General features: G+C 46.9%; 1 protein-coding gene across 2 annotated transcripts in view; it reads left to right on the top strand.

Moving 5' to 3' along the window:
* efhc2 (EF-hand domain (C-terminal) containing 2) overlaps positions 1-22,344 on the top strand; it is a 210,585-nt gene that overhangs the window by 123,201 nt on the left and 65,040 nt on the right. For both annotated transcript variants that reach the window (XM_086006688.1, XM_086006687.1), the window contains 3 exons: positions 3,269-3,434; positions 11,727-11,869; positions 19,352-19,548. In XM_086006688.1, coding sequence (XP_085862814.1) covers positions 3,269-3,434; positions 11,727-11,869; positions 19,352-19,548 — 506 coding nt within the window. The remainder of the gene's footprint in view (positions 1-3,268; positions 3,435-11,726; positions 11,870-19,351; positions 19,549-22,344) is intronic.

The raw sequence follows: 22,344 nt of genomic DNA, 5'->3' as shown, positions 1-22,344 counted from the left end.
ACTTTCAAAATTTTGCGAAAACACCGTGACCACCACTCTTTCGCCAGCTGGTGGCAGGTCCCGAGGCGTCCACCATTTTCCAAGGGCTGGCAGCGTTGACGGTAAAAGCGATGTCCGTGGAAATTTAAATTAGGTAGAGGGTGGCGTCAACAAGCCGACTTAATGTTACCTTGGCAAACTTGGACCTTAGCGCTGAGTTCAGCGCTGGGTCCAAAGCTTGCCATGAAAACCCAGCATTCAGCAGACAGACAGAGGCGCTGTCAGCACCTCTTAAAGGGACACACACATCTTTCAGGTAAGTTTGCATTTAAGCTTTTGGACTGGATTTGTTTGATTTTTTGAAGTAGTGGCTTGCTGCAATACATGTTTTAAGTGTGCAGGGAGCGCTGCTGGATGCTTGCAAAGCCTTGGATGGTAAAGGAAGGCCTCTGAGAAGACAGAAAATGCTGCAAATACTCAGCAGGTCAGGCAACATCTGTGGAGAGAGAAACAGAGTTCACGTCTCAGGTCGAGATGCTGCCTGACTGGCTGAGTATTTCCAGCATTTTATGTTTTTATTTCAGATTTACAGCATCCGCGCGCAGAGGGAAGAGGAAGACGCAGAAGAGGAAGACGCAGACGAGGAAGACGCAGACGAGGAAGATGCAGACGAGGAAGACACAGAAGAGGAAGAAGCTGAAGAGGAGGAAGCCGAAGAGGAGGAAGCAGAAGGAAGGATGCAACCCAGACAGCCCCTTTCTGGCCGGGATATCTGGAATGGAATGATCTACCTGCAGTACCAATGACCACATCCCTAATTCTCCTTTCAACATTTGTCCCACACCTTACTTTCCCTCTGTTACTGACCATCACAGCATCCTCTTGGCCACAATGTGGAAATAAAAGCCACCATAAAGCAAACTTTCCAATCCAACTTTATACATCTATCCATCCAATATTACATCAAGAAATCAACTCATCACCCTTATGTATTCCCTTTGTGACTGCTTTGTGTGTGCCTTTGCCTATCCTACTGATGTCACACAGTGCTACCCCAGTGGCTGCAGCATGGCTGATGGAAGGCTGCTGACTTTCAGTGGGGGACACTGCAAATGGCCTTGCTGGTTGATCTTGAGGAGCTGGTGGCTGGGAGTGTCAATCAAGTGACGGTGTTTCTTCTTCTTCTTCTACTTCTTGTGCTTCTTCATTCTCATCTCCCGCTTCTTGGTCAACCATTGGCTGGGCAGGCTGCATTTCCTGGGTCTGTGAAATGAGGAAGACACAAGGGTGGAGTTGTGGTGAGAGAAGAGCGGGAAAGCAAGAGGTGCTTGCGAGAAGGAGGATAATGTACGAGGATACCAGCATCTTGTATCCTTTCAGCCCCGCAACTGGCCAAGGGCTCAGCCATGCTCCTGCCAAGAATGGCCTGCACCGTCTCCTCCAAGGGGGTGAGATGAGGCTAGGAATGGGAGGTGTGCCTCGTGTTTGGTACAGACGGCCTCTGTGATTGTTCTTTCTGGAGGGCCTCCTGTCCTTGTGGGTAGAGGACCTCTCTTGCAGTGTTGACCCCCTACACAAAGCTGGAGTGCTGTGTGCGAGATCCTGAGTGCCCCTTCCCTGGCTTCATGAGCCATTTGTACTCGTGCTAAAGCACTTTTCCCATTTTTGGAGGTGCGGAAGGCAATTCAGCTTTAAGAGCTGAAGATTCCCATTTGGGAATTTTTTTTCAAATGTTAATTTTTTTTTAAAGGCAGTAGAGCTGTAAGGGCTGAATTCTCCTTTTTTATACTTCATTTTTATTTTTATCAGTTCAAAAGGCATTGCCCTTTTAAGCAAGCGACAATGCATTGTCCTTTTAATATCCCACAATGCCTGGCAAAATCATAGCCTCGCTTCCAGAGGCTGTTGGAAGATGCAGTGCCGCTTCTGGGCGCCACATTCGGGACCGATGCTGGGACGAATGCCACCAGGAAGGCGTTACATAGTCAGTTTAGCGCTGGACTAATAATCTTTAGTCCCCAGCACGAATTTTTCATTTCTACCGGTGGCACCATTTTCGGCGGTCGTTAACCCAAGGCCGCGGTGACACCAGCAACTTTCGTGTCGCAGTAGAATTTCTCATTCTGCCTGCTGTTTTCTTATGGTCCAGAGCTTTTGGTGTTAAGCAGCTGCCTGGGTCATAACACCACCAGAAGTGCCTTTATTTTCTCATGAGATGGTTCAGTGACTTTAATCTTATTGCAAAGAGCTGCGAAATGTAAAGGGAGCAATTGTTAGTGCGGTCAGGAGTTACCTTTATAATTATTGGGACTTCCATCCTCCCCTTATAATAATACAAATAAAGTCAGGGGACAGAGCCAAGACTTATGTGGGCCGCACTGATGAGATCCAGGCTAGGCAGGCGACCTGGACCACCGAAGAATTAAAATATTAAAAAAAGTTTTTTTGGCAGATTGACTCCCCTTGATCAGGGGTTGATAGGACTATTGGTTGGGTTGGAAGGGGGAATGGGCAACCCTCACCGCCCCACCATGGGTTGGTTCTGGAGTTTCCGGCATCCACCGACCCATGCAATTGAAATATCCTCCTGCTGCCTTCTCAAGCACTGATGGCATTAGTGCTAGGCAGCACAGTTGGGCACAATCCAGAAGCCAAGGGATTTTGGGACAAATGCATTTTCAAACGTATCATAAGATAAAATTCAACATTTTCCTGTGGGTTGCCCTCAGCCTGCCAAAGGAAAGAGCACGCTAGTGTGTGAGGGGGAATGATTTGGAAGGACTATGTACAATTTAAAGCTTGTTGCTTACACACCTGGGTGAAACTACAGATTACTTAAACTGAATGTTATTGGTATTACATAATATACAATCTAATGGAACTAACCAGTCCAGATTTATGCAGCAATAAATTAGAAAGTCAGTGGTGTCATTTTAGTACATGGTACAAGAATAAAAATTGGACAAGCTCAGAGTCTGTGTGAATTTGTAGTACTGTATTTTATATTCTTTACCTGGATCGAGAGGAAATCGTACTTTCAAACACTGTCTAAAGACTAATTTGTGTAGTTTATTGGAAATTGAACTGTGCTTTGTATGAATTATCCACAACATTTTTAAGTAATCAAATTACGATTGGAAATAAAGGTGTTTCTATCATCTCTTGTACTGAAAGAATCTATAATATTTATTGTAAAATGATTTATATGTTTAATATTATTAGATGAACTGCACCATTGTTTTTCAAATTTTCAAAGGCAAAACAGGTTTTACGTTTTGTTAATTAACAGTGGACTTCACACCAGTCAAATACAAGTCAACACCAACCACTAAAGTTGAAAGGAAAGTCCCTCCATACACTGGTTTTGGATCAGAGGAGGACTCCCTCAACTCTACCCTAAGCCTGGAACCCAAAGCTCCACGACGTGATATAATAAAATTCATGGAGAAGGACAGGTAAGACAGAATGCCGTGAGAGTAAATGAAGGATACAAGACAGTTGTCCATTTGAGGGGTTCAGATGACATCATGAACACCAAGTGAATTTTCAGTCATTTGGAGCTCACAACTGAATTACTGCTTATCTCTGCTATCCATTCAATTCCTTTTATAATAGATATTGAACATTTTTAGCTTCTGCTCATGCAAACACTTATTTTCTTTGCTATCACTGAACGATAACACAAAATAGTGGCAGCCCTCAGAATATTGGGTATCTGTGGATGGTGGATTATATACTGGCCCGGAACTTGCGGTCAGCAGCGAAACAAAGGCGTTCGCTGCTGGCTCCGACGTATGCTCCACACAAACATCTCGCAATCCCTGTGTTGAAGTTCGAGTTTTCCGACCTACAATTCAGTTCAACTGTAGTGGGGATTCCCTTGTTCAAACTGCTGTGACGTCAACAAGCTGTCTAAGCAGCCATCAAAAGGCAGACTTCTCACTGAAAACGAAAAAGGAAGTGACTAAGCTCTTAAAATTCTAATTTTTTATAATAGTTAGAGAGAGCAAAACAAAGATTGGGGCTCTCACATGGGGAAAAGACAAACCTGAAATAAAGATGACAAACTTAAAACATTTTTTTTTAAAGTTCCTTAATTTGAATTTTTCTTAAAATGGACAAATTTCACACTGCACAAAATTAAAGTTAGTTTTACAGGCCTGTAACATTTGTTTAGCAGTCAATACGCTGTTTCAATGATTTGTGAGATTTCACTGTTTGCCGGCTCTGTGTGGGGGGTGGGGGGCGAGGGGGGGGGGGGGCGGTGCACAGCGCAGCCAATTTTGGACTTGTCATTGACAGACCGCAACTGCTATGGAGAAGCCTTTACCAATATGGCGGGTGGCGGCTTCCAACGCAGAATGAACAGCACATGTCGCCCGCCATATTGGACCCTTAGAAATCTGCTTTATGCCTATATGACAGACGTCTAGACCTATCTGTTTACATTAGTCTAGTGCGAGAAACACCAATTAGCCATGCCTTTGTTTTGTATCCATTAGCCAACTTCCTATCCTTGCTACCATATTCTCTTTGATGCCCTGTGCCTCAATTTTATCAAAAAGCCCTTTCAGCATCTTATCAAATGATTTTGAAAATTCAGATACACAATATATGAATTTCTGCATTTCCTTAATCAATATACTCTGTTATTTGCTCAAAGAACTCTATTAACATAGAAACATAGAAGATAGGAACAGGAGTAGGCCATTCGGCCCCTCGAGCCTGCTCTGCCATTTAATGAGATCATGGCTGATCATCCAAATTCAGTAGCCTGTCCCTGCTTTCTCCCCATATCCCTTGATCTCTTTAGCCTTAAGAAATATATCTAACTCCTTCTTGAATATATTTAATGAATTGGCCTCAACTGCCTTTTGTGGTAGAGAATTCCACAGGTTCACCACTCTCTGGGTGAAGAAATTCCTCCTCATCTCTGTCCTAAAAGGCTTACCCCTTATCTTTAGACTGTGACCCCTGGTTCTGGACTCCCCTGCCATTGGGAACATCTTTCCTGCATCTAGTCTGTCTAGTCCTGTTAGAATTTTATAAGTTTCAATGAGATCCCCTCTCATTCTTCTAAACTCCAGCGAGTGTAAGCCCAATCGACCCAATCTCTCCTCATACGTCATTCCTGCCATCCCAGGTATCAGTCTGGTGAATCTTCGCTGCATTCCCTCCATGGCAAGAACATCCTTCCTCAGATAAGGCGACCAAAACTGCACACAATACTCAAGGTGTGGTCTCACCAAGGCCCTGTACAACTGCAGCCAGACATCCTTGCTCCTGTACTCTGAATCCTCTTGCTATGAAGGCAAACATACCATTTGCCTTCTTAACCGCCTGCTGCACCTGCATGCTTACCTTCAGCGACTGGTGCACAAGGACACACAGGTCTCGTTGCACTTCCCCTTCTTCCAATCTATTGCCATTCAGATAATAATCTGCCTTCCTGTTTTTGCCACCAAAGTGAATAACCTCGCATTTATCCACATTATACTACATCTGCCATGCATCTGCCCAATCACCCAACCTGTCCAAATCATACTGGAGTTTCTCGGCATCCTCCTCACAGCACACATGCCCATCCAGCTTTGTGTCATCTGCAAACTTGGAGATATTACATCTAGTTCCCTCATCTAGATCATTAATATATATTGTGAATAGCTGGGGTCCTAGCACCAATCCCTGCGGTACCCCACTAGTCACTGCCTGCCACTCGGAAAAAGACCCGTTTATTCCAACTCTTTGCTTCCTGTCTGCCAACCAGTTCTCTATCCAAGTCAATACCTTACCCCCAATCCCATGTGCTTTAACTTTACACGCTAATCTCTTACGCGGGACCTTATCGAAAGTCTGCTGAAAGTCCAAATACACCACATCCACTGGTTCTCCCTTATCTATTCTACCAGTTACATCCTCAAAAAATTCCAGTAGATTAGCCAAGCATGATTTACCTTTTGTAAATCCATGATGACTTTGTCCGATGCTGTCACTGTTTTCCAAGTGCTCTGCTATTACATCTTTTATAATGAACTCTAGCATTTTCCCCACTACCAATGTCAGGCTTACCAGTCTATAATTCCCTGTTTTCTCTCTACCACCTTTTTTAAATAGTGGGGTTACATTAGCTACCCTCCAATCCATGAGAACTGTTCCAGAATCTATAGAATTTTGAAAGATGACCAGCAATGCATCTACTATTTCTAGGGCCACTTCCTTAAGTACCCTAGGTTGTAGATTATCGGGCGCCTCATACCATTGTAGTTTCCTTTATTTAAATTCAGGACCCTATTCTCTGAGTCAACTACGTCACTCTCCATCTTAATGAAGAATTCGATCATATTATGATCGCTCCTCCCCAAGAGGCCTCGCACAACAAGATTGCTAATCAATCCTTTCTCATTACATAATACCCAGCCTAAGATGGCCTGATCTCTAGTTGGTTCCTCGACATATTGGTCCAGGAAACCATCCCGTATACACTCTAGGAATTCCCCTTCAGCAGTATTGTTGCTAATTTGGTTAGACCAATCTATATGTAGATTAAAGTCATCCATGATAACTGCTGTGCCCTTATTGCACACATCTCTAATTTCCCATTTAATGCCATCCCCAACCTCAGCATTACTGTTTGGGGGTCTGTATACAACTCCCACTAATGTTTTCTGACCCTTGGTATTTCTCAGCTCTACCCATACAGATTCCACATCATCAGAGCTAATATCCTTCCTTACTATTGTTTTAATCTCCTCTTTAACCAGCAATGCTTCCCACTGCCTTTTCCTTTTTGCCTGTCCTTCCTGAATATTGAATAACCTTGGATGTTGAATTCCCAGCCTTGGTCACCCTGGAGCCATGTCTCTGTAATCCCAATTATATCAAATCCGTTTACATCTATTTGCGCAGTTAATTAATCCACCCAATGTTGAGTCACGTTTTTTGTTTTATTTTTATGCCAAACAGGGGTGAACAAATTCTGTAGTTTATCCATGCGGTCTTTGAATGTTTGCCATTGCCTATTCACCGTCAACCCTTTAAGTAACATTCCCCAATCCATCCTAGCCAATTCGCACCTCATACCATCATAGTTTCCTTTATTTAAATTCAGGACCCTATTCTCTGAGTCAACTACGTCACTCTCCATCTTAATGAAGAATTCGATCATATTATGATCGCTCCTCCCCAAGAGGCCTCGCACAACAAGATTGCTAATCAATCCTTTCTCATTACATAATACCCAGTCTAAGATGGCCTGATCTCTAGTTGGTTCCTCGACATATTGGTCCAGGAAACCATCCCGTATACACTTTAGGAATTCCTCCGCCACAGTATTGTTACTAATTTGGTTAGCCCAATCTATATGTAGATTAAAGTCATCCATGATAACTGCTGTGCCCTTATTGCACGCGTCTCTAATTTCCTGTTTAATGCCATCCCCAACCTCAGCATTACTGTTTGGGGGTCTGTATACAACTCCCACTAACATTTTCTGCCCCATGGTATTTCTCAGCTCTATCCATACAGATTCCACATCATCAGAGGTAATATCCTTCCTTACTATTGTGTTAATCTCCTCTTTAACCAGCAATGCTACCCCACCTCCTTTTCCTTTTTGCCTGTCCTTCCTGAATATTGAATACCCCTGGATGTTGAATTCCCAGCCTTGGTCACCCTGGAGCCATATTAAAGTTATCAGACATGACTTGCCCTTTACAAATCTGTACTGGCTGTCATTAAATAACGTATGTCTTTGTAGGTGAATATTAATTTTATCCCATATAATGGCCTCTAGAAGCTCACTCATGACTGATATTATGTTGAGTCGTCAGCAGGTTTATCCCTTCTGAACAGAGGTATTTACATTGATAACCTTTCATTCCCAGAACCATTTCTATATCCTAGAATGTTTGAAAGATTGTGGGCCTCTGCTATTCCTCTCTGACCTCACTCAACGTTCTAGGAAGCATGCCATCAGGACGTGCTGCCTTTTCCACTTTGAGTTCTACCAGTTTTTAAAAAATATTTCCTTATCTATAGTTATCCTATCAAATTGGTCCACCTTCGCCTTTTGTAACTTTCATGACTCTTCTGCTAAAACCTAGGCAAAGTGATCATAAAGTATCTCTTCCATTCCATCATCCCCATGAGGAGATTTTCCTTTTCATCACTAATTATTTATATCCTTTCTTTAAATATTCATTTACTATTTCCCTTTATTATTTCTCTTTACGCTAACTGCCAGTCTTTTTTCATGCCCCTGTCGTGGAACCACCAGAGGATTACGGACAATTGTATATCATTCCTTTTACAGCAATGTAGTACAGCTGGGGGTTGCACCTTTAATGTATCTGTTAACTGTACTAGGGCTTCTTTCCTGTACTCCACGTGATGACGTCATGCCGTCCGTCACGTGATCTCTCAACGGCGGGAAGAACGTGATGACGTCATGGCGTCAGAGCTCGGAACCTTCTAGCAGTAGAGCTCGGAACCTTCTAGCAGTTGAGCTCGGAACCTTCTAGCAGTTGAGCTCGGAACCTTCTAGCAGTTTCCAGAGAGGCTTTCAAGCAGACCAGACCTATTTGCATTGTATCTTACAGTTTCCTGTACAGCTTCGTTTGTTCATTAAATTTTATTGTTTTTGATTTTCTGAGTCGATCTCAATTCTTCGGCTAGGAACCCCAGTTCCTACATTGGTGACCCCGATTTCTTCGAACAATTTTCGTTGAAGTTACATCATGGACACGAATGCCGTCACCCTCAAACTGCCGCAATTTTGGGAGCAACAACCGGCCGCATGGTTTTTCCAGGAGGAAGCCCAATTTGCAATCCGGGGAGTAGCAGCGGATTCGACCCGTTATTATTACGTGGTCTCCGCCTTCAACAGCGCCACGGCCTCGCGGGTCGTCAGCCTCCTCGAGAGTCCACCGAACGATGGCAAGTACGAAGCTTTAAAAGCACGTTTACTGCAGATTTTCGGTCTGTCCAAGTCGGAGCGCGCTTGCAGACTTATCTCCATGCCCGGCCTCGGGGACTCAAAACCCTCAGAGCTCATGAGCCAAATGCTCACGCTTTTGGGCTCGGAATCGCAATGTTTTCTGTTCCACAAGCTGTTTCTCTGTCAACTACGAGAGCCAGTACAGACGGCCTTGGCCAATTCCGTGATCACGGATTGTGCTGAACTCGCCGAGGAAGTGGATAAAATATTCACCATCTCACAACAATCTTGTGCAGCCACGAGGCGCCCATCCCCCACAAGAGCGAATCCGACTCCTCCTCCTGCAGGCTGGTGTGCATACCACACTCATTTTGGCGCGAAGGCCAGAAATTGCCGTCCGCCCTGCAGTTTCTTACCAAAAAAAAACCTACCTCAAACCAGCGGTTTCTGAGAAGATCAATAAGGCCTAAGGGTCGCGCCGGAGCTGCGATGGCCGTCGGGTCCGCAGGGACACTCCTATACATTACAAACTCCCTGTCAGGGCGACATTTTCTCTGTGATACTGGCTCCCAGTGCAGTATCCTACCAGCGTCGAAGCTAGATCTTCAATCCAGCGGTCAAGGTCCCCCCCTCGAGGCAGCCAAAGGTGCGGCCATTCGCACGTTCGGAAAGCGTAGGGTCCAGTTGAGTTTTGGCGGCCAACGTTTTGTTTGGGAGTTCATCATGGCGAAAGTCTCACAGGCCATCCTGGGGGCAGATTTCTTCCACGCAAACGGGTTTCTCGTCGACGTCCGACACTGCCGGCTAATCAGTGCCTCCACTTTTCACTCAGTCCCCTGCCACCGAAGCACCGCGATGTCTTGGTCAGTTGCCTGTGCAGTCCCATCTCCAAATGAGTTCTCTCGTCTTCTCAGTGAGTTCCCTGAGCTCACTAGGCCCACATTTTCTTCTTCAGCCGCGAGGCACGGTGTGGCGCACCACATTACCATGATAGGATCCCCCGTTTATGCGAGAGCTCGAAGGCTGGAACCCGGTAAACTCGCTGCCGCCAAGGCGGAGTTCCATACAATGGAACGCCTGGGTATTATTCGACGTTCGAATAGTCCTTGGACCTCGCCATTACACAATGTTCCTAAGCCGGGCGGCGGATGGCGACCATGTGGCAACTACAGACGCCTGAATGAGGCTACCACACTGGATCGGTACCCAATTCCTCACATTCAGGATTTTTCGGCCCAATTGGCAGGGAATTCCATCTTTTCCAAAGTAGACCTTGTCCGAGGCTATCATCAAGTGCCCGTGCATCCTCAGGACGTCCCCAAAACTGCTGTCATCACACCTTTTGGGCTCTTTGAGTTCCTTCGTATGCCGTTTGGGCTGAAGAATGCAGCACAAGCCTTCCAACGTCTCATGGGTTCCGTGTTGTGCGATCTGCCGTTCATCTTCGTCTACCTAGACGACATCCTTATTGTCAGTAACAGCACGAAAGAACACATTACGCACTTGCGTACCCTTTTTTCTCGTCTCAACCAACATGGCCTTATTATCAACCCGGCCAAGTGCCAGTTTGGGTTGCACAGCATTGATTTCCTGGGACACAGAATCACCTCAGAAGGCGCCGTCCCGTGGGCACGAAGGTGGAAGCAGTCACCTCGTTCCCTCTTCCTCAGACCATCAGGGCCCTCCAGGAATTTCTGGGAATGGTCAATTTTTATCATCGGTTCGTCCCCAAGGCGACATTGTTGATGCAACCTTTGTACGAGGCCCTCATTCGGCAGGATGCTCGCAAAAACCCGCTCAAACCGCCTTACACAGGTCCGTTCCATGTCATCTCATCAGGTGACAAGTCCTTCACAGTCGATGTCAGCGGTAAGCCTGACCACATCTCCATCGACCGGTTGAAACCGGCGCATCTGGATCTGAGCGAACCAGTCGTCACCGCTCAGCCGCCTCGTCGTGGTCGTCCACCATCAACTGCCGGTCCAGCACAGCCACAGTCATCCACCGAGTCGCCAGTGCCCGCCTCACTGGGTCGACCACAGCCGGCCTCTTCTTCTCCTCCGCCTGCGGCGTCATCCCAACCACAGCCAACGGCCAGTTCGTCTTCTAGCGCTCCGTTCCAGCTGCCGGGGTATCGCAGTCGGTCGGACAGACTCATCAGACCCCCTTCTCGCCTTACTTTCTCTGTTAAAAGCAATTCTGGGGGGGCGCATGTGGCGGAACCACCAGAGGATTACGGACAATTGTATATAATTCCTTTTACAGCAATGTAGTACAGCTGGGGGCTGCACCTTTAATGTATCTGTTAACTGTACTAGGGCTTCTTTCCTGTACTCCGCGTGATGACGTCATGCCGTCCGTCACGTGATCTCTCAACAGTGGGAAGAACGTGATGACGTCATGACATCAGAGCTCGGAACCTTCTAGCAGTAGAGCTCGGAACCTTCTAGCAGTTGAGCTCGGAACCTGCTAGCAGTTGAGCTCGGAACCTTCTAGCAGTTTCCAGAGAGGCTTTCAAGCAGACCAGACCTATTTGCATTGTATCCTACAGTTTCCTGTACAGCTTCGTTTGTTCATTAAATTTTATTGTTTTTGATTTTCTGAGTCGATCTCAATTCTTCGGCTAGGAACCCCAGTTCCTACACCCCCATCTTAGCCTTTCTAATTTTTTTGCTTCTCTCTCTATATCTCTCTCACTCCTGTGTTCAACACCTGTGTAATTTATAATACAGTCTGTGTAATTTTCAATATATAAAATATAATAAATAATGATGACTTCAGTATCTGATTGGTAACGTGATCTTTTTTTCAGACAGGGACTGGAAAGCAATGTGCTCCGGTTCAGTGCCAGACTACATACAGACAATCAAATCAACTGTGAACGGAAATTTGTACTTTCGTATTTTTTGAGTGATGACACTATTAGTATTTTTGAACCTCCTATGTTGAACTCAGGTAAAAATGTACTGTAGCTGTACGCTTAGACTTGTGCATTGGGGGCTGTATAATCCGCGCATGCTTATACAAATGGTGCCGCAGATGAGAGTAGTAGACTCCTCTAAATAAGCTATCATCTGCAGCACATTCTGGGACAGCATCTTCATTGACTGCACATATGTTTGATGCTCTTCAAGCATTCTTTTAAATGTCTGACCCCTGAGATTTGGGTTCTAAGCCTGTTCATCTGAGGGCAGCCATCTCGCACCCTTCAGTCAGCAATGATTGCTTTTGCACCTTCCATTCCCAACCCCTCCTGGCCACTTGAGCTCTGTATGTCATCATGTGAACTCCCCTTAGTCTCATTAAGCTTCACCAATGCCCCCGTCCACCCCCTCCCCCATCCCCGCAAAGTGGGTGTTTCTGGGCTGCTGCTTGTGAGGTTAAGGTGCAGTGATGTGGCTGGTGAAGTGGTGATTCCGCTATGGAGGAGAATTCAGCCCTGTTTCTCTTGAAGTTTCAAATTTCTATCAACTTGTGCTCCAGTTTACTGGAATTTTCAGAATGAATTATTTGTATTATTAAGTAACATTTGTGGCACTGTTTGAATACACATCAAATTGTATTCAATACTCAATACTGTGGAATTTTTAATAAAACCTTGGGCTGAATTTTAATGGGGAAGGCAGGTTGGGGACTTCAGATACACAGTATATGAATTTCTGCATTTCCTTAATCAATATACTCTGTTATTTGCTCAAAGAACTCTATTAAAGTTATCAGACACGACTTGCCTTTTACAAACCTGCACTGGCTGTCATTAAATAGCGTATTTAAATGTCATTATTGTCATTAAATAGCGAGGCGGTTGGGAAACCCAGGAGAACGGGTTTCCCGCAGGCCTTGCCGACTTTAATGGCAGGGCCATATTTGCATGGGAAGCCTCTGTTTCCCACTTGCAGCCAGCTAGACGGAGAGGCTGTGGGTGGGTAGGCCTGTGTCACTAGACTGCAGCGAGGAGGGAGGGAGGAATTGGGTGGGGGCCAGGGACGGCCGGAGGAGAATTGGGACCGGGGGTTGGGAGGGGTGTGGGAAAGAGATTATCGGGATCAGAGCATCGGGGGTAGGGAGGGAAGAATGGATCGGGACTGGACTCCTGAGCATTGGAGGGGAGAGGGAGGAGGGAGAGAAGATCGGGGCTGGACTCCTGAGCATCGGGGGTGTAGTGTATGTGCTTTAAGTCAGAACTACTTTTTACAGCTCCTGTATACTGTAGTACCGGCAGTAACCACACCGGTATATAAGCTGTGCGCATGCCTCTGTACCCCAGTCTAGAGATGACCCTCCTCCAGTAAAGACCTGTTGTTTGTTTATGTACAGCATCCGTGTAATTATTTATCCACTGAACCACGGATCTAACAGTGGCGACGAGTGTTGATGCGAATCTACCTGCAAAATAAAAAAAAAATAGTCGAGTCCAGGAACACGGGCGTCGACCGCGAGCAACCGCCCAGCAGTCAGGCAGAGATCCAACTTCGCTGGGGAGGCTGTGGAGAGCCGGGCTTGGTTCCCCAGCCACAACGAGCAGTAAGAGACCGACGACAGGTCCAGAGCAGACCCTTCCCGAGCAGCGGCGGCTGGAGTCGACCGGTGGCAGAGAGAGAGAGCCGGGCAGCGTCGACGGGGTAAGAAAGAGGGTGAAGAGAGCAGGGCACAGCCGGGGATTGATCACCGAGCGGCGTCGAGGAAAAATACTGCAAACCGGAGAGAGAGAGGGTAAGAAACAGCCGGGTTCTAGACTGAGCGGCGTCGACAAATATCAAGAGAAGAACGTGCAGAGCACAGCCAGGGATCATGGGCTGATCAGGGTCCGCGGGGCGAAGCAAGGGGAGACGCCATTGAGCCGCGGAGAAGCAGGGAGAGCGCGGGAGGCGCCATTGAGCCGCAGAGAAGCAGGGAGAGCGCGGGAGGTGCCATTGAGCTGCGGAGAAGAAGGAAGAGCGCGGGAGACGCCATTTTGCGAAGCCGCAGTGGAGAAGACGGGCGAGCGCGGGAAGGAAGGAAAGCGCGGGAGGCACCATTTTGTGCCAGCGGAGAAGAAGGGGAAGCGCGGGAGGTGCCATTGGGGATAGTTAACGCACAACCAAGGATGCCGAAGAGTGGCAGTATCTCTACGTTCGACAATGAAGTCGAAGATTGGGCAACATATGTGGAACGTATTGAGGTGTACTGCAGGGCGAATGAAGTGCCAGATGCTAATAAAGCACTGGTGCTGTTAAATTCCATGGGTGCAAAAACTTATGGGTTACTGCGAAATCTAATAACCCCAGAGAAGCCGGTAAACAAGGATTTTGGAAGCATAGTAGAAATCCTACAGGACCACTTAAGCCCCACACTGCTGCTGATAGCAGAACAATTTAAGTTCCATAAAAGGAACCAACACAAAGACGAAAGCAATGCTGAGTACCTAACGGAACTGCGCAAGCTATCGAAATACTGCCAGTTTGGAGCGGGACTAGCAGACACGTTAAGGGACAAGTTTGTGTGTGGGCTACAAAGTGAAGGAACCCAGAAACGGCTTCTATCAGAAAAGGACCTTACGCTGGACAAAGCTTTCAATATGGCAGTATCACATGAAGCAGCCGCAAGGGGCGCTGCAGAGATACAACGGAGACCGCAAGAATACGGCACCAATGAAATGACCTATGGAACAGGGAAGTGCTATCGCTGCGGCAGAACAACACATGACCAGAAAGATTGTTGGTTCAAGGACCAAGTGTGCAGACAGTGTGGGAAAGCAGGACACATAGCAAGAATCTGCAGGTCTGGGAAGAAAACCAACAGTAAGAAATCTCCACAGGAGAAGTACAAAAAGGTACACCAGGTGATGGACAGTGGTTCAGATGAACAGAAAAGTGACACAGACTCCGGAAGCAAGGAGCTGGGTTGTCTGAAACTACATAATGTAACTGAAATAGAGGATCACCAGACTATCTGGGTTATACTCAAGATAGACGGAGTCCAAGTGGAAATGGAATTGGACACAGGGTCAGCTCTAACAGTCATAAATCAAAGAGACTACAAGCGGCTATTTTCACACATACCCTTGAAAGCTACAGAGATTGTCTTGAAGACGTATACGGGGCAAAAAGTCTACCCCAAAGGAAAAATAAGGGTGAAAGTGACATATAAAGGTCAGGAAATACCTAAAATGGATATATATGTATTGCCAAATGGAGGACCACCACTGCTAGGACATGAGTGGATCCGGAAGATACATTTAGATTGGCATTCCATACAGGCACTGAAGGTGGAGGCCAAAAAGGATGACGACGTCAAACCTGGACGACTGTCAAAAATGCTAACTGACGCAAAAGAAGTGTTCCAGGAGGGACTAGGAACACTAAAAGGAATAACAGCAACAATTAAAATAGAGGATAATGCAAGCCCAAAGTTTCTGAAGGCCAGACCAGTGCCTTATGCGATCAGACCAGCGGTTGAAGCAGAGCTGGAAGGGTTGGAACGTTCAGGAGTACTGTCCAAAGTGGACTGGAGCGAGTGGGCTACACCCATCGTCCCTGTAATGAAGAGGTCGTTGAGTAATACGCCTGGGGAACCAAAGAAGGTCCGCATATGTGGGGATTTTAAGGTGACAGTGAACCCAGTCCTTCACACGGTGCAATATCCGCTTCCACGAATTGAGGATATTTTCGCCTCGCTATCTGGTGGTAAACGCTTCACCAAAATTGATCTAGCCCAGGCGTACTTGCAAATGGAGGTAGAAGAAGCTTCGAAACATTACCTTACGATCAACACCCATAAAGGTCTCTATCAATACAACCGGCTGGTGTTTGGAGTAGCCTCGGCTCCGGCTGTCTGGCAAAGGGCGATGGATCAGGTCCTGCAAGGGATTCCAGGGACCCAGTGTTATTTGGACGACATCTTCGTCACGGGCGAAAATGATGGTGATCACCTCGCTAACTTGGAGAAGGTGCTCGCCAGATTAAAGGAATATGGGCTACGAGCTAATCACCACAAGTGCGAGTTTTTCCAGAAACAGATCTCGTATTGCGGCCACGTCATCGATGAAGAGGGGTTACATAAGTCCCCTGACAAGATTGAGGCAGTAGTCAAGGCTCCAGCACCGGAAAATGTGTCACAACTGAGGTCGTTCCTCGGGCTGGTAAACTATTACCACAAGTTCTTACCAAATTTGTCTACGGTACTACACCCGCTGAACACCCTACTGCAAACAGGGGTACCATGGAAGTGGGATGACGAACGTAGATGAGCTTTCCAGAAGTGTAAAGAATTGATCACATCAAAAGAGGTGTTGGCCCATTTCAACCCAGCACTACCAATTCGTTTGGCATGTGATGCATCACCCTACGGCATTGGAGCGGTGCTGTCACACAAATTCCCAGATGGGTTGGAGAGGCCAGTGGCCTTTGCGTCTCGGTCACTAACCTCAGCCGAGCGCAACTACGCCCAGATTGACAGGGAGGCCCTCAGCCTAGTATGGGGAGTAAAAAATTCAACCATTATCTGCATGGGCAGAAGTTCACCTTGCTGACTGACCACCAACCACTTGCCTCCATCTTTAATCCCAAGAAAGGCGTGCCAGTAATGACTGCACAGCGGTTACAAAGATGGTCCCTGTTTCTAGGGGCGAATCAATATGAAATAGAATATAAAGGCACGAAACAGCATGGGAACGCTGATGGGCTATCGCGCCTGCCACTGCCTACGGTGGAGGACGCACCAGCAGTGGACCCTATCGAGATATTTTATTCGTCGATAATTGAACGATTGCCAGTAACAAACGCGGATATAGAAAAGGAGACCCGCAATGATCCGACGCTGTCATGGGTATATGAATTGACGGTGAGGGGATGGCCAACACATGGCGACTCACTGTTGCCAGCATTCTCATCCAGAAGAGAACAGCTGTCAGTATGCCAGGGGACAGTGATGTGTGGATCCAGAGTGGTGATTCCACCCAAGTTAAGGGAGAGAGTGCTAAAGGAGCTACATGAAGGTCATCTGGGGGGAGTGAAAATGAAAAGCCTTGCTAGGGCTTATGTGTGGTGGCCGGGAATCGATCAACAAATCGAAGACCTAACTAAGAGCTGCTTAGGATGCCAGAAGGTCCAAAATGCACCACCACATGCCCCTCTACACCCATGGGAGTGGCCCTCCTCTCCATGGCAACGGGTCCATATTGATTTCGCTGGTCCATTCATGGACTCAATGTTCTTAATAGCAGTGGATGCTCATTCAAAGTGGCCTGAGGTGATAAAGATGTCTTCAACCACTACAGAGAAAACGATTGCAGTCCGATGGACCATATTTGCCAGAAACGGTTTGCCAGAGCAGATCTGCTCTGATAATGGACCACAGTTTGTGTCCGACGAGTTCCAAAAATTCATGAAAAGGAATGGGGTAAGGCATTACACATCTGCCCCGTATCATCCAGCCACCAATGGATTGGCTGAGAGGTTCGTACAAACCTTTAAGAAGGCGATAAAGGCCATGTGCGACGAGGAAATTCCACTACAGCATAAGATGGACAATTTCTTATTAGCCTACCGAAACGCGACACATGCAGTTACCAACCAGACCCCAGCCATGATGTTCTTTAACCGAAGGTTGAGATCTCGTCTGGACTTGCTCAGACCAAATGTGCGAAGAAATGTTGAGGCCAAACAATTCCAGCACATCAACGAGAAGCCGACAGGGAGCTTCAATGTAGGGCAACCAGTCTTGGCCCGTGACTATCGAACAGAGAAGTGGCAACCCGGAACGATATGTACAAGGCAGGGGCCATTAATGTACACAGTGGATGTCGGGGAGAACATTGTGGGACGCCACGTCGATCAGATCTTAGCGTCACAGGAAGGCGTCAACCCCACGTCTCGAGTACCTGGGGATGAACCCGACATACCGGTAGCATCTACTTCAGACCCAGTAGCAGTGGAACCCGATGAACTACCCGATGAAAAGGGGTCAGAATCGCCTCTGCACCAAGAACAAGAACCTCCGGAAAGGCGCTATCCCGAAAGGGTCAGGAAGCCGCCCCAAAGACTGAATCTATAAATGGACTTTTGTTATTAAATGTACATGTAAAAATGTAATTGTTATTTGAATATTAAGGGGGTATTAATCTAAAAAGGGAGGAATTGTAGTGTATGTGCCTTTAAGTCAGAACTACTTTTTACAGCTCCTGTATACTGTAGTATCGGCAGTAACCACACCGGTATATAAGCTGTGCGCATGCCTCTGTACCCCAGTCTAGAGATGACCCTCCTCCAGTAAAGACCTGTTGTTTGTTTATGTACAGCATCCGTGTAATTATTTATCCACTGAACCACGGATCTAACAGGGAGGAGGGAGATACGATCGGTGACGGACACCTGAACATCAGGGGAGAAGGAGAGATGATCGAAGCCGGAGGATTGGCGCGCGGTGACGGGGGGAAAGCATTGGGGCCAGAGGATCAGGAGGGTGAGGAGAGAAGCATCGGGCTGGAAGCTTGGAAGGGGCAGGATAGCATCGGGGCCGGGGCATCGGGAGAGAGGCAACAATTGGGGCTGGAGCATCGGATGGGGGTTGGGGTGAAGCACGGGGTCGCCTGAGGTTCATGGGGTGGGGGGCGAGTCCAGGAAGGCGATCGGAGGCCTCGTGGGTTAGGCAGGGACCCTGAATCCAGAAGGTAGGTGTAAAGGCATTTCCCTCCTGGATGCAGCAGTCCTCGCCTTGCTGCAGCTGCCAAGTTTTACGGTGTGCAAAATCTGACCAGCTACAGTTAAATACCAAATGGAGGTTAAAGAAGAGGCTTCCAGTGTCATCATTATAATATTTAAAAAAGCCGCCCGCCTCCTGACAGCAGGTTGGTAGCCCACCCACACCCCGCCTCCCATCCCGCCTCCGTTGAAACTGGAAGTGGGCGGGTTGGAGACGAGTTCAGGTTGGGATTTACATTTTTAACTACCCCCATGCCCCCAACCCACCCGTATTTTTAGGTTAAAATCCCCCTGACAAAATTTCCCTTTAGCCAGCTGCACTTCAATTTTAACTGCTGGTCAGTGCTCGCAAAACCTTTTTTTTAAACTTTATACTTTTATGTGTATTGCTCCCCATCCACACTATCCTGATCAAGTCAGAGGGGGATAGAGAAACCCAGAAACACACCTGTGGCTGCTGACAGTCCTGCTCCAGTGCTGGTCTGGGTTGCCAGAACTTTAGCTTCAGTGGCACAGAAAGGGTCTGCCCTTTGTCTGGTTTTCACTTCCTCGACTAGACTGCACCAACTGAGCCTGGCAAACCTCTCTGCTGGTTTGGACCGAATTTTGTTTCCTAGTTTAGACTTCAGTGTTGTAAGTGCCAGTTTCCAGTTCATTGACTGTCTTTAAATATGTCTCCTGGTTGTTTGGTAATAAAAAATCTATAGTAGCAGTTTAAAAAAATGTGGTGTTTTAAAATAATGTATTATTCCTACAGGTATTCCTGGTGGTAAATTTTTGGAAAGAGGACGAATAAAAAAACCTGGCCAGGAACTCTTTAAGAGTGAGCTATCAGAGTACTTTACTCAGCACGATCTGTTTGTTGGAGCTAAGCTCTGCCTCTATGGGAACTACTTTTTCCTGATAGATGCTGATGAGTATACTTTCTGTTACATGGAAAAGAATGCAGACGAAGTAGGTTACACGTTATTTTGATTTCTCTTTATTTTCTTATTGCTTCCTTTAAAGTGTGGGATTGCCTGGAACTAACTTTAAACAAAGTAGTTATTTAGTAATGTGCAACTGTTTGGACAGAACATTTAAAACGAAGTTAAGGTCTACAAATATTGTAATTTGGAAACTTTTACTCTGAAGAAGAACACACTTACCTTCCAACTCTTTATCTGTGTCCTTAACCCCAAGGTGGTGTAGCTCACCCATTCTTCCTCAGGACAGCATCACATGCTAGATCTACAGCCGCCCAGCTCATAGCATCATGTAGTAGAATGTGGGAGCTGAGACCAGGTTGCCCAGGAGCACCCTCCAGAGATGCAGCTAGTAGAGGCTCCATCCCAGGGACCAGCTGTCATAAACGTGGGCCACCTCAGTCCCATGATCCCTCTATATAGCATGAGACAACTATCTCCTTCAATCCTGGCCCACAGGTGATATTTAGAAGGAGCACTAGAAAAGCACATGTAGGCACCCAGGAGAAGCACGGTGTTAGGAAAGAGTAGGGTGACTGTTTGTATGGAACTTGGCCAATATTGTATTAAAGTGAAATGCGTACTCATGTTGTGCTTTTTTATTTGTGAAGAGTGCAGTCATACAGGAAAGGGAGCAAAGGGTGCTGACTTATTTTCTCCGGTGATGATTATTGGCAATGTCATTTTGTGACAAAGAGGGATGATATGTTGTCATGTGGTAGGATGGATATTGGCTTCAGGGAATATCTCTTTATTTGGAAATAGGTGAGAAGGAGGTCAAGCAATGGTGTCCAGGTAAACGGAATCACATAGAGAAGATTTCTGAGGGTATCTGACCTCTGAGTGGATGCTCTCCTAATATTCTCCATGAAGCTCAGGATCCTCCAGAACTAGTGCCTCCTCTTCAGCCATCTAAAACTGCAGCCCCTCCTGGAAGGCAAAGTTGTGAAGTGCATAGTAATTCTGGAAACATATTGCAGAATCCCACCTGACCTATCTAGGCAGCAAAAAGGCACAAAAAATACACTAACAGCTGCCAATGGTCCTCTCAATCACAAGCCTGGTAGCTGCATGTGCTTCGTTGTTCCGCTCCTCTGCTTGTGTTTCGGGTAGTCAGTGTAGGGTCATCAGTCATGGCAGCAAGGGGTATGAATTGTCGCCAGAAGCCATCCGTTGATATGGTTTTCTTCCCTGAAGAGATCAGGGAGTGCTGAATGCCAGAGGATGAAGGTGCCATAGCAGCTTTCTGCAGACTGGGTGTTGACATGTAGTGTCACAAACTATTTGCACATTCATAGAGTGGAATTTCTTCCTGTTAACATAGGTGAGGGGAAGCTCTGAGGGTGCCTTCAATGTAACGTGGGTGCCATTGATGGCACCATGTACCTTGGGGAACCCAGCAACCCCATAAAACTGATTAGCCCATTCTCTTTTGCTGCCTATCTGTGATTCTAAAGCTAATGAAGTTGTATGCTCTGCTGTACAAGGCATCTGCGACCATTATGTATGCATGCTCTTACTACTTCCTGGCTTATGTTGTAGAGATCTCTCATGGCTCCCTGAAAGGAGTCTGAGCTTTTAAAGTTGATGCCAGTGGTGACCTTCATTGCCACAGAGAGAGCAGTCCTGGCAGCCAAGCATGGCCTGAGACCTTCATGCAGCAGATTACAGAAATGTCCAAATGCAGCTTTTGAGAAGCAAACCCTTCTGAAGCAGAGCTCCTCAGAGAGGTCCTAAAGGATCTGTGCTGCCTGTAAATTCTTTAGGATGCTAATATCTGGTGGGCTGCATTCTTCCTGCATGCTGCCTCATTCTCCTTCCCTCCACCCTGTGCTATTCTTCCTCTTCCATAATAATAATGGGATAGAGTGGAATGCCTAGGGAAAAGCCATACCCGCTCCTGAGTTCCCCTGCCTGTGCGGGGAGGTGGAAAGCTCAGGGGGGAAAAATTCGGTTGATTTGCACCTCCCGTTAGTGCCCTAAGAGGGCACTAACTGGGCGCGAAGCAACTAGCGCCTGGGCACGGAACCACTACCGCCTCCCGCAAAATTCAGCGGGAGGTTAATGGCAGCGGTAACCGTTAGCGCCCCATGGCACTGCGCCTTCGCCGATAACATTATCGCTGTGCACAGCGCCCCGCTCGTGCCCCGGCCGTGATCTTCGGTAGCACCTCCTGACTTACCACCGAACGCTATGTCCGACAGGGTCAGGGGGGCCTACGTGCGGTCAGGCGGTGAAAATTAAAGGGGAGGTGCCGGGCGGCCATTTTTGTTGCTGGCCACTGTAAAGTATGCGCATATACTTGATACAAAAAGGAAGAGACAGCTTGGAAGGGTTTAACTTAGGTCTTTACTTCATACCCACAGGCGGGAACTGAGGGGAGATCAGTACCCGCAGTACTATTTATACCCCTATGGCCAGGAGTGGTACTACGGTATCACTACGCCCTACAAAGTAGTGCTGCCCTGGCCATAGGGTTAAAGTAGCATACATATTACATACACAACATTCCTCCCCTTTTAATTAAAACGTACCCGTGCAATTAAGTCAACAGATGCACCATAACTAGGGCTAATAACATTTGGTAACACAACATACATAACATATTTACATCAGAGTTGTCTACCTATATATATATAAAAAGAAACATGTTATAGATTCAGTCTCTGAGGAGGCCTCCTGTCTCGACTAGGATAACGTCTTTCTCTAGTCGGTCTCGGTGTAGGCGGCGGTACTTCCGTCACCACTTCATCGCTGGAGTCGTCGGTGTCTGATGGCACATCCT

This window comes from Somniosus microcephalus, chromosome 14 (assembly GCF_052327205.1).
Source record: "Somniosus microcephalus isolate GS21.2 chromosome 14, FLI_Smic_1.0, whole genome shotgun sequence".
NCBI classification, from domain to species: Eukaryota; Metazoa; Chordata; class Chondrichthyes; order Squaliformes; family Somniosidae; genus Somniosus; species Somniosus microcephalus.
The sequence above is the reverse complement of the archived record's forward strand: the minus strand, read 5'-3'. Positions and strand labels throughout refer to the sequence as shown.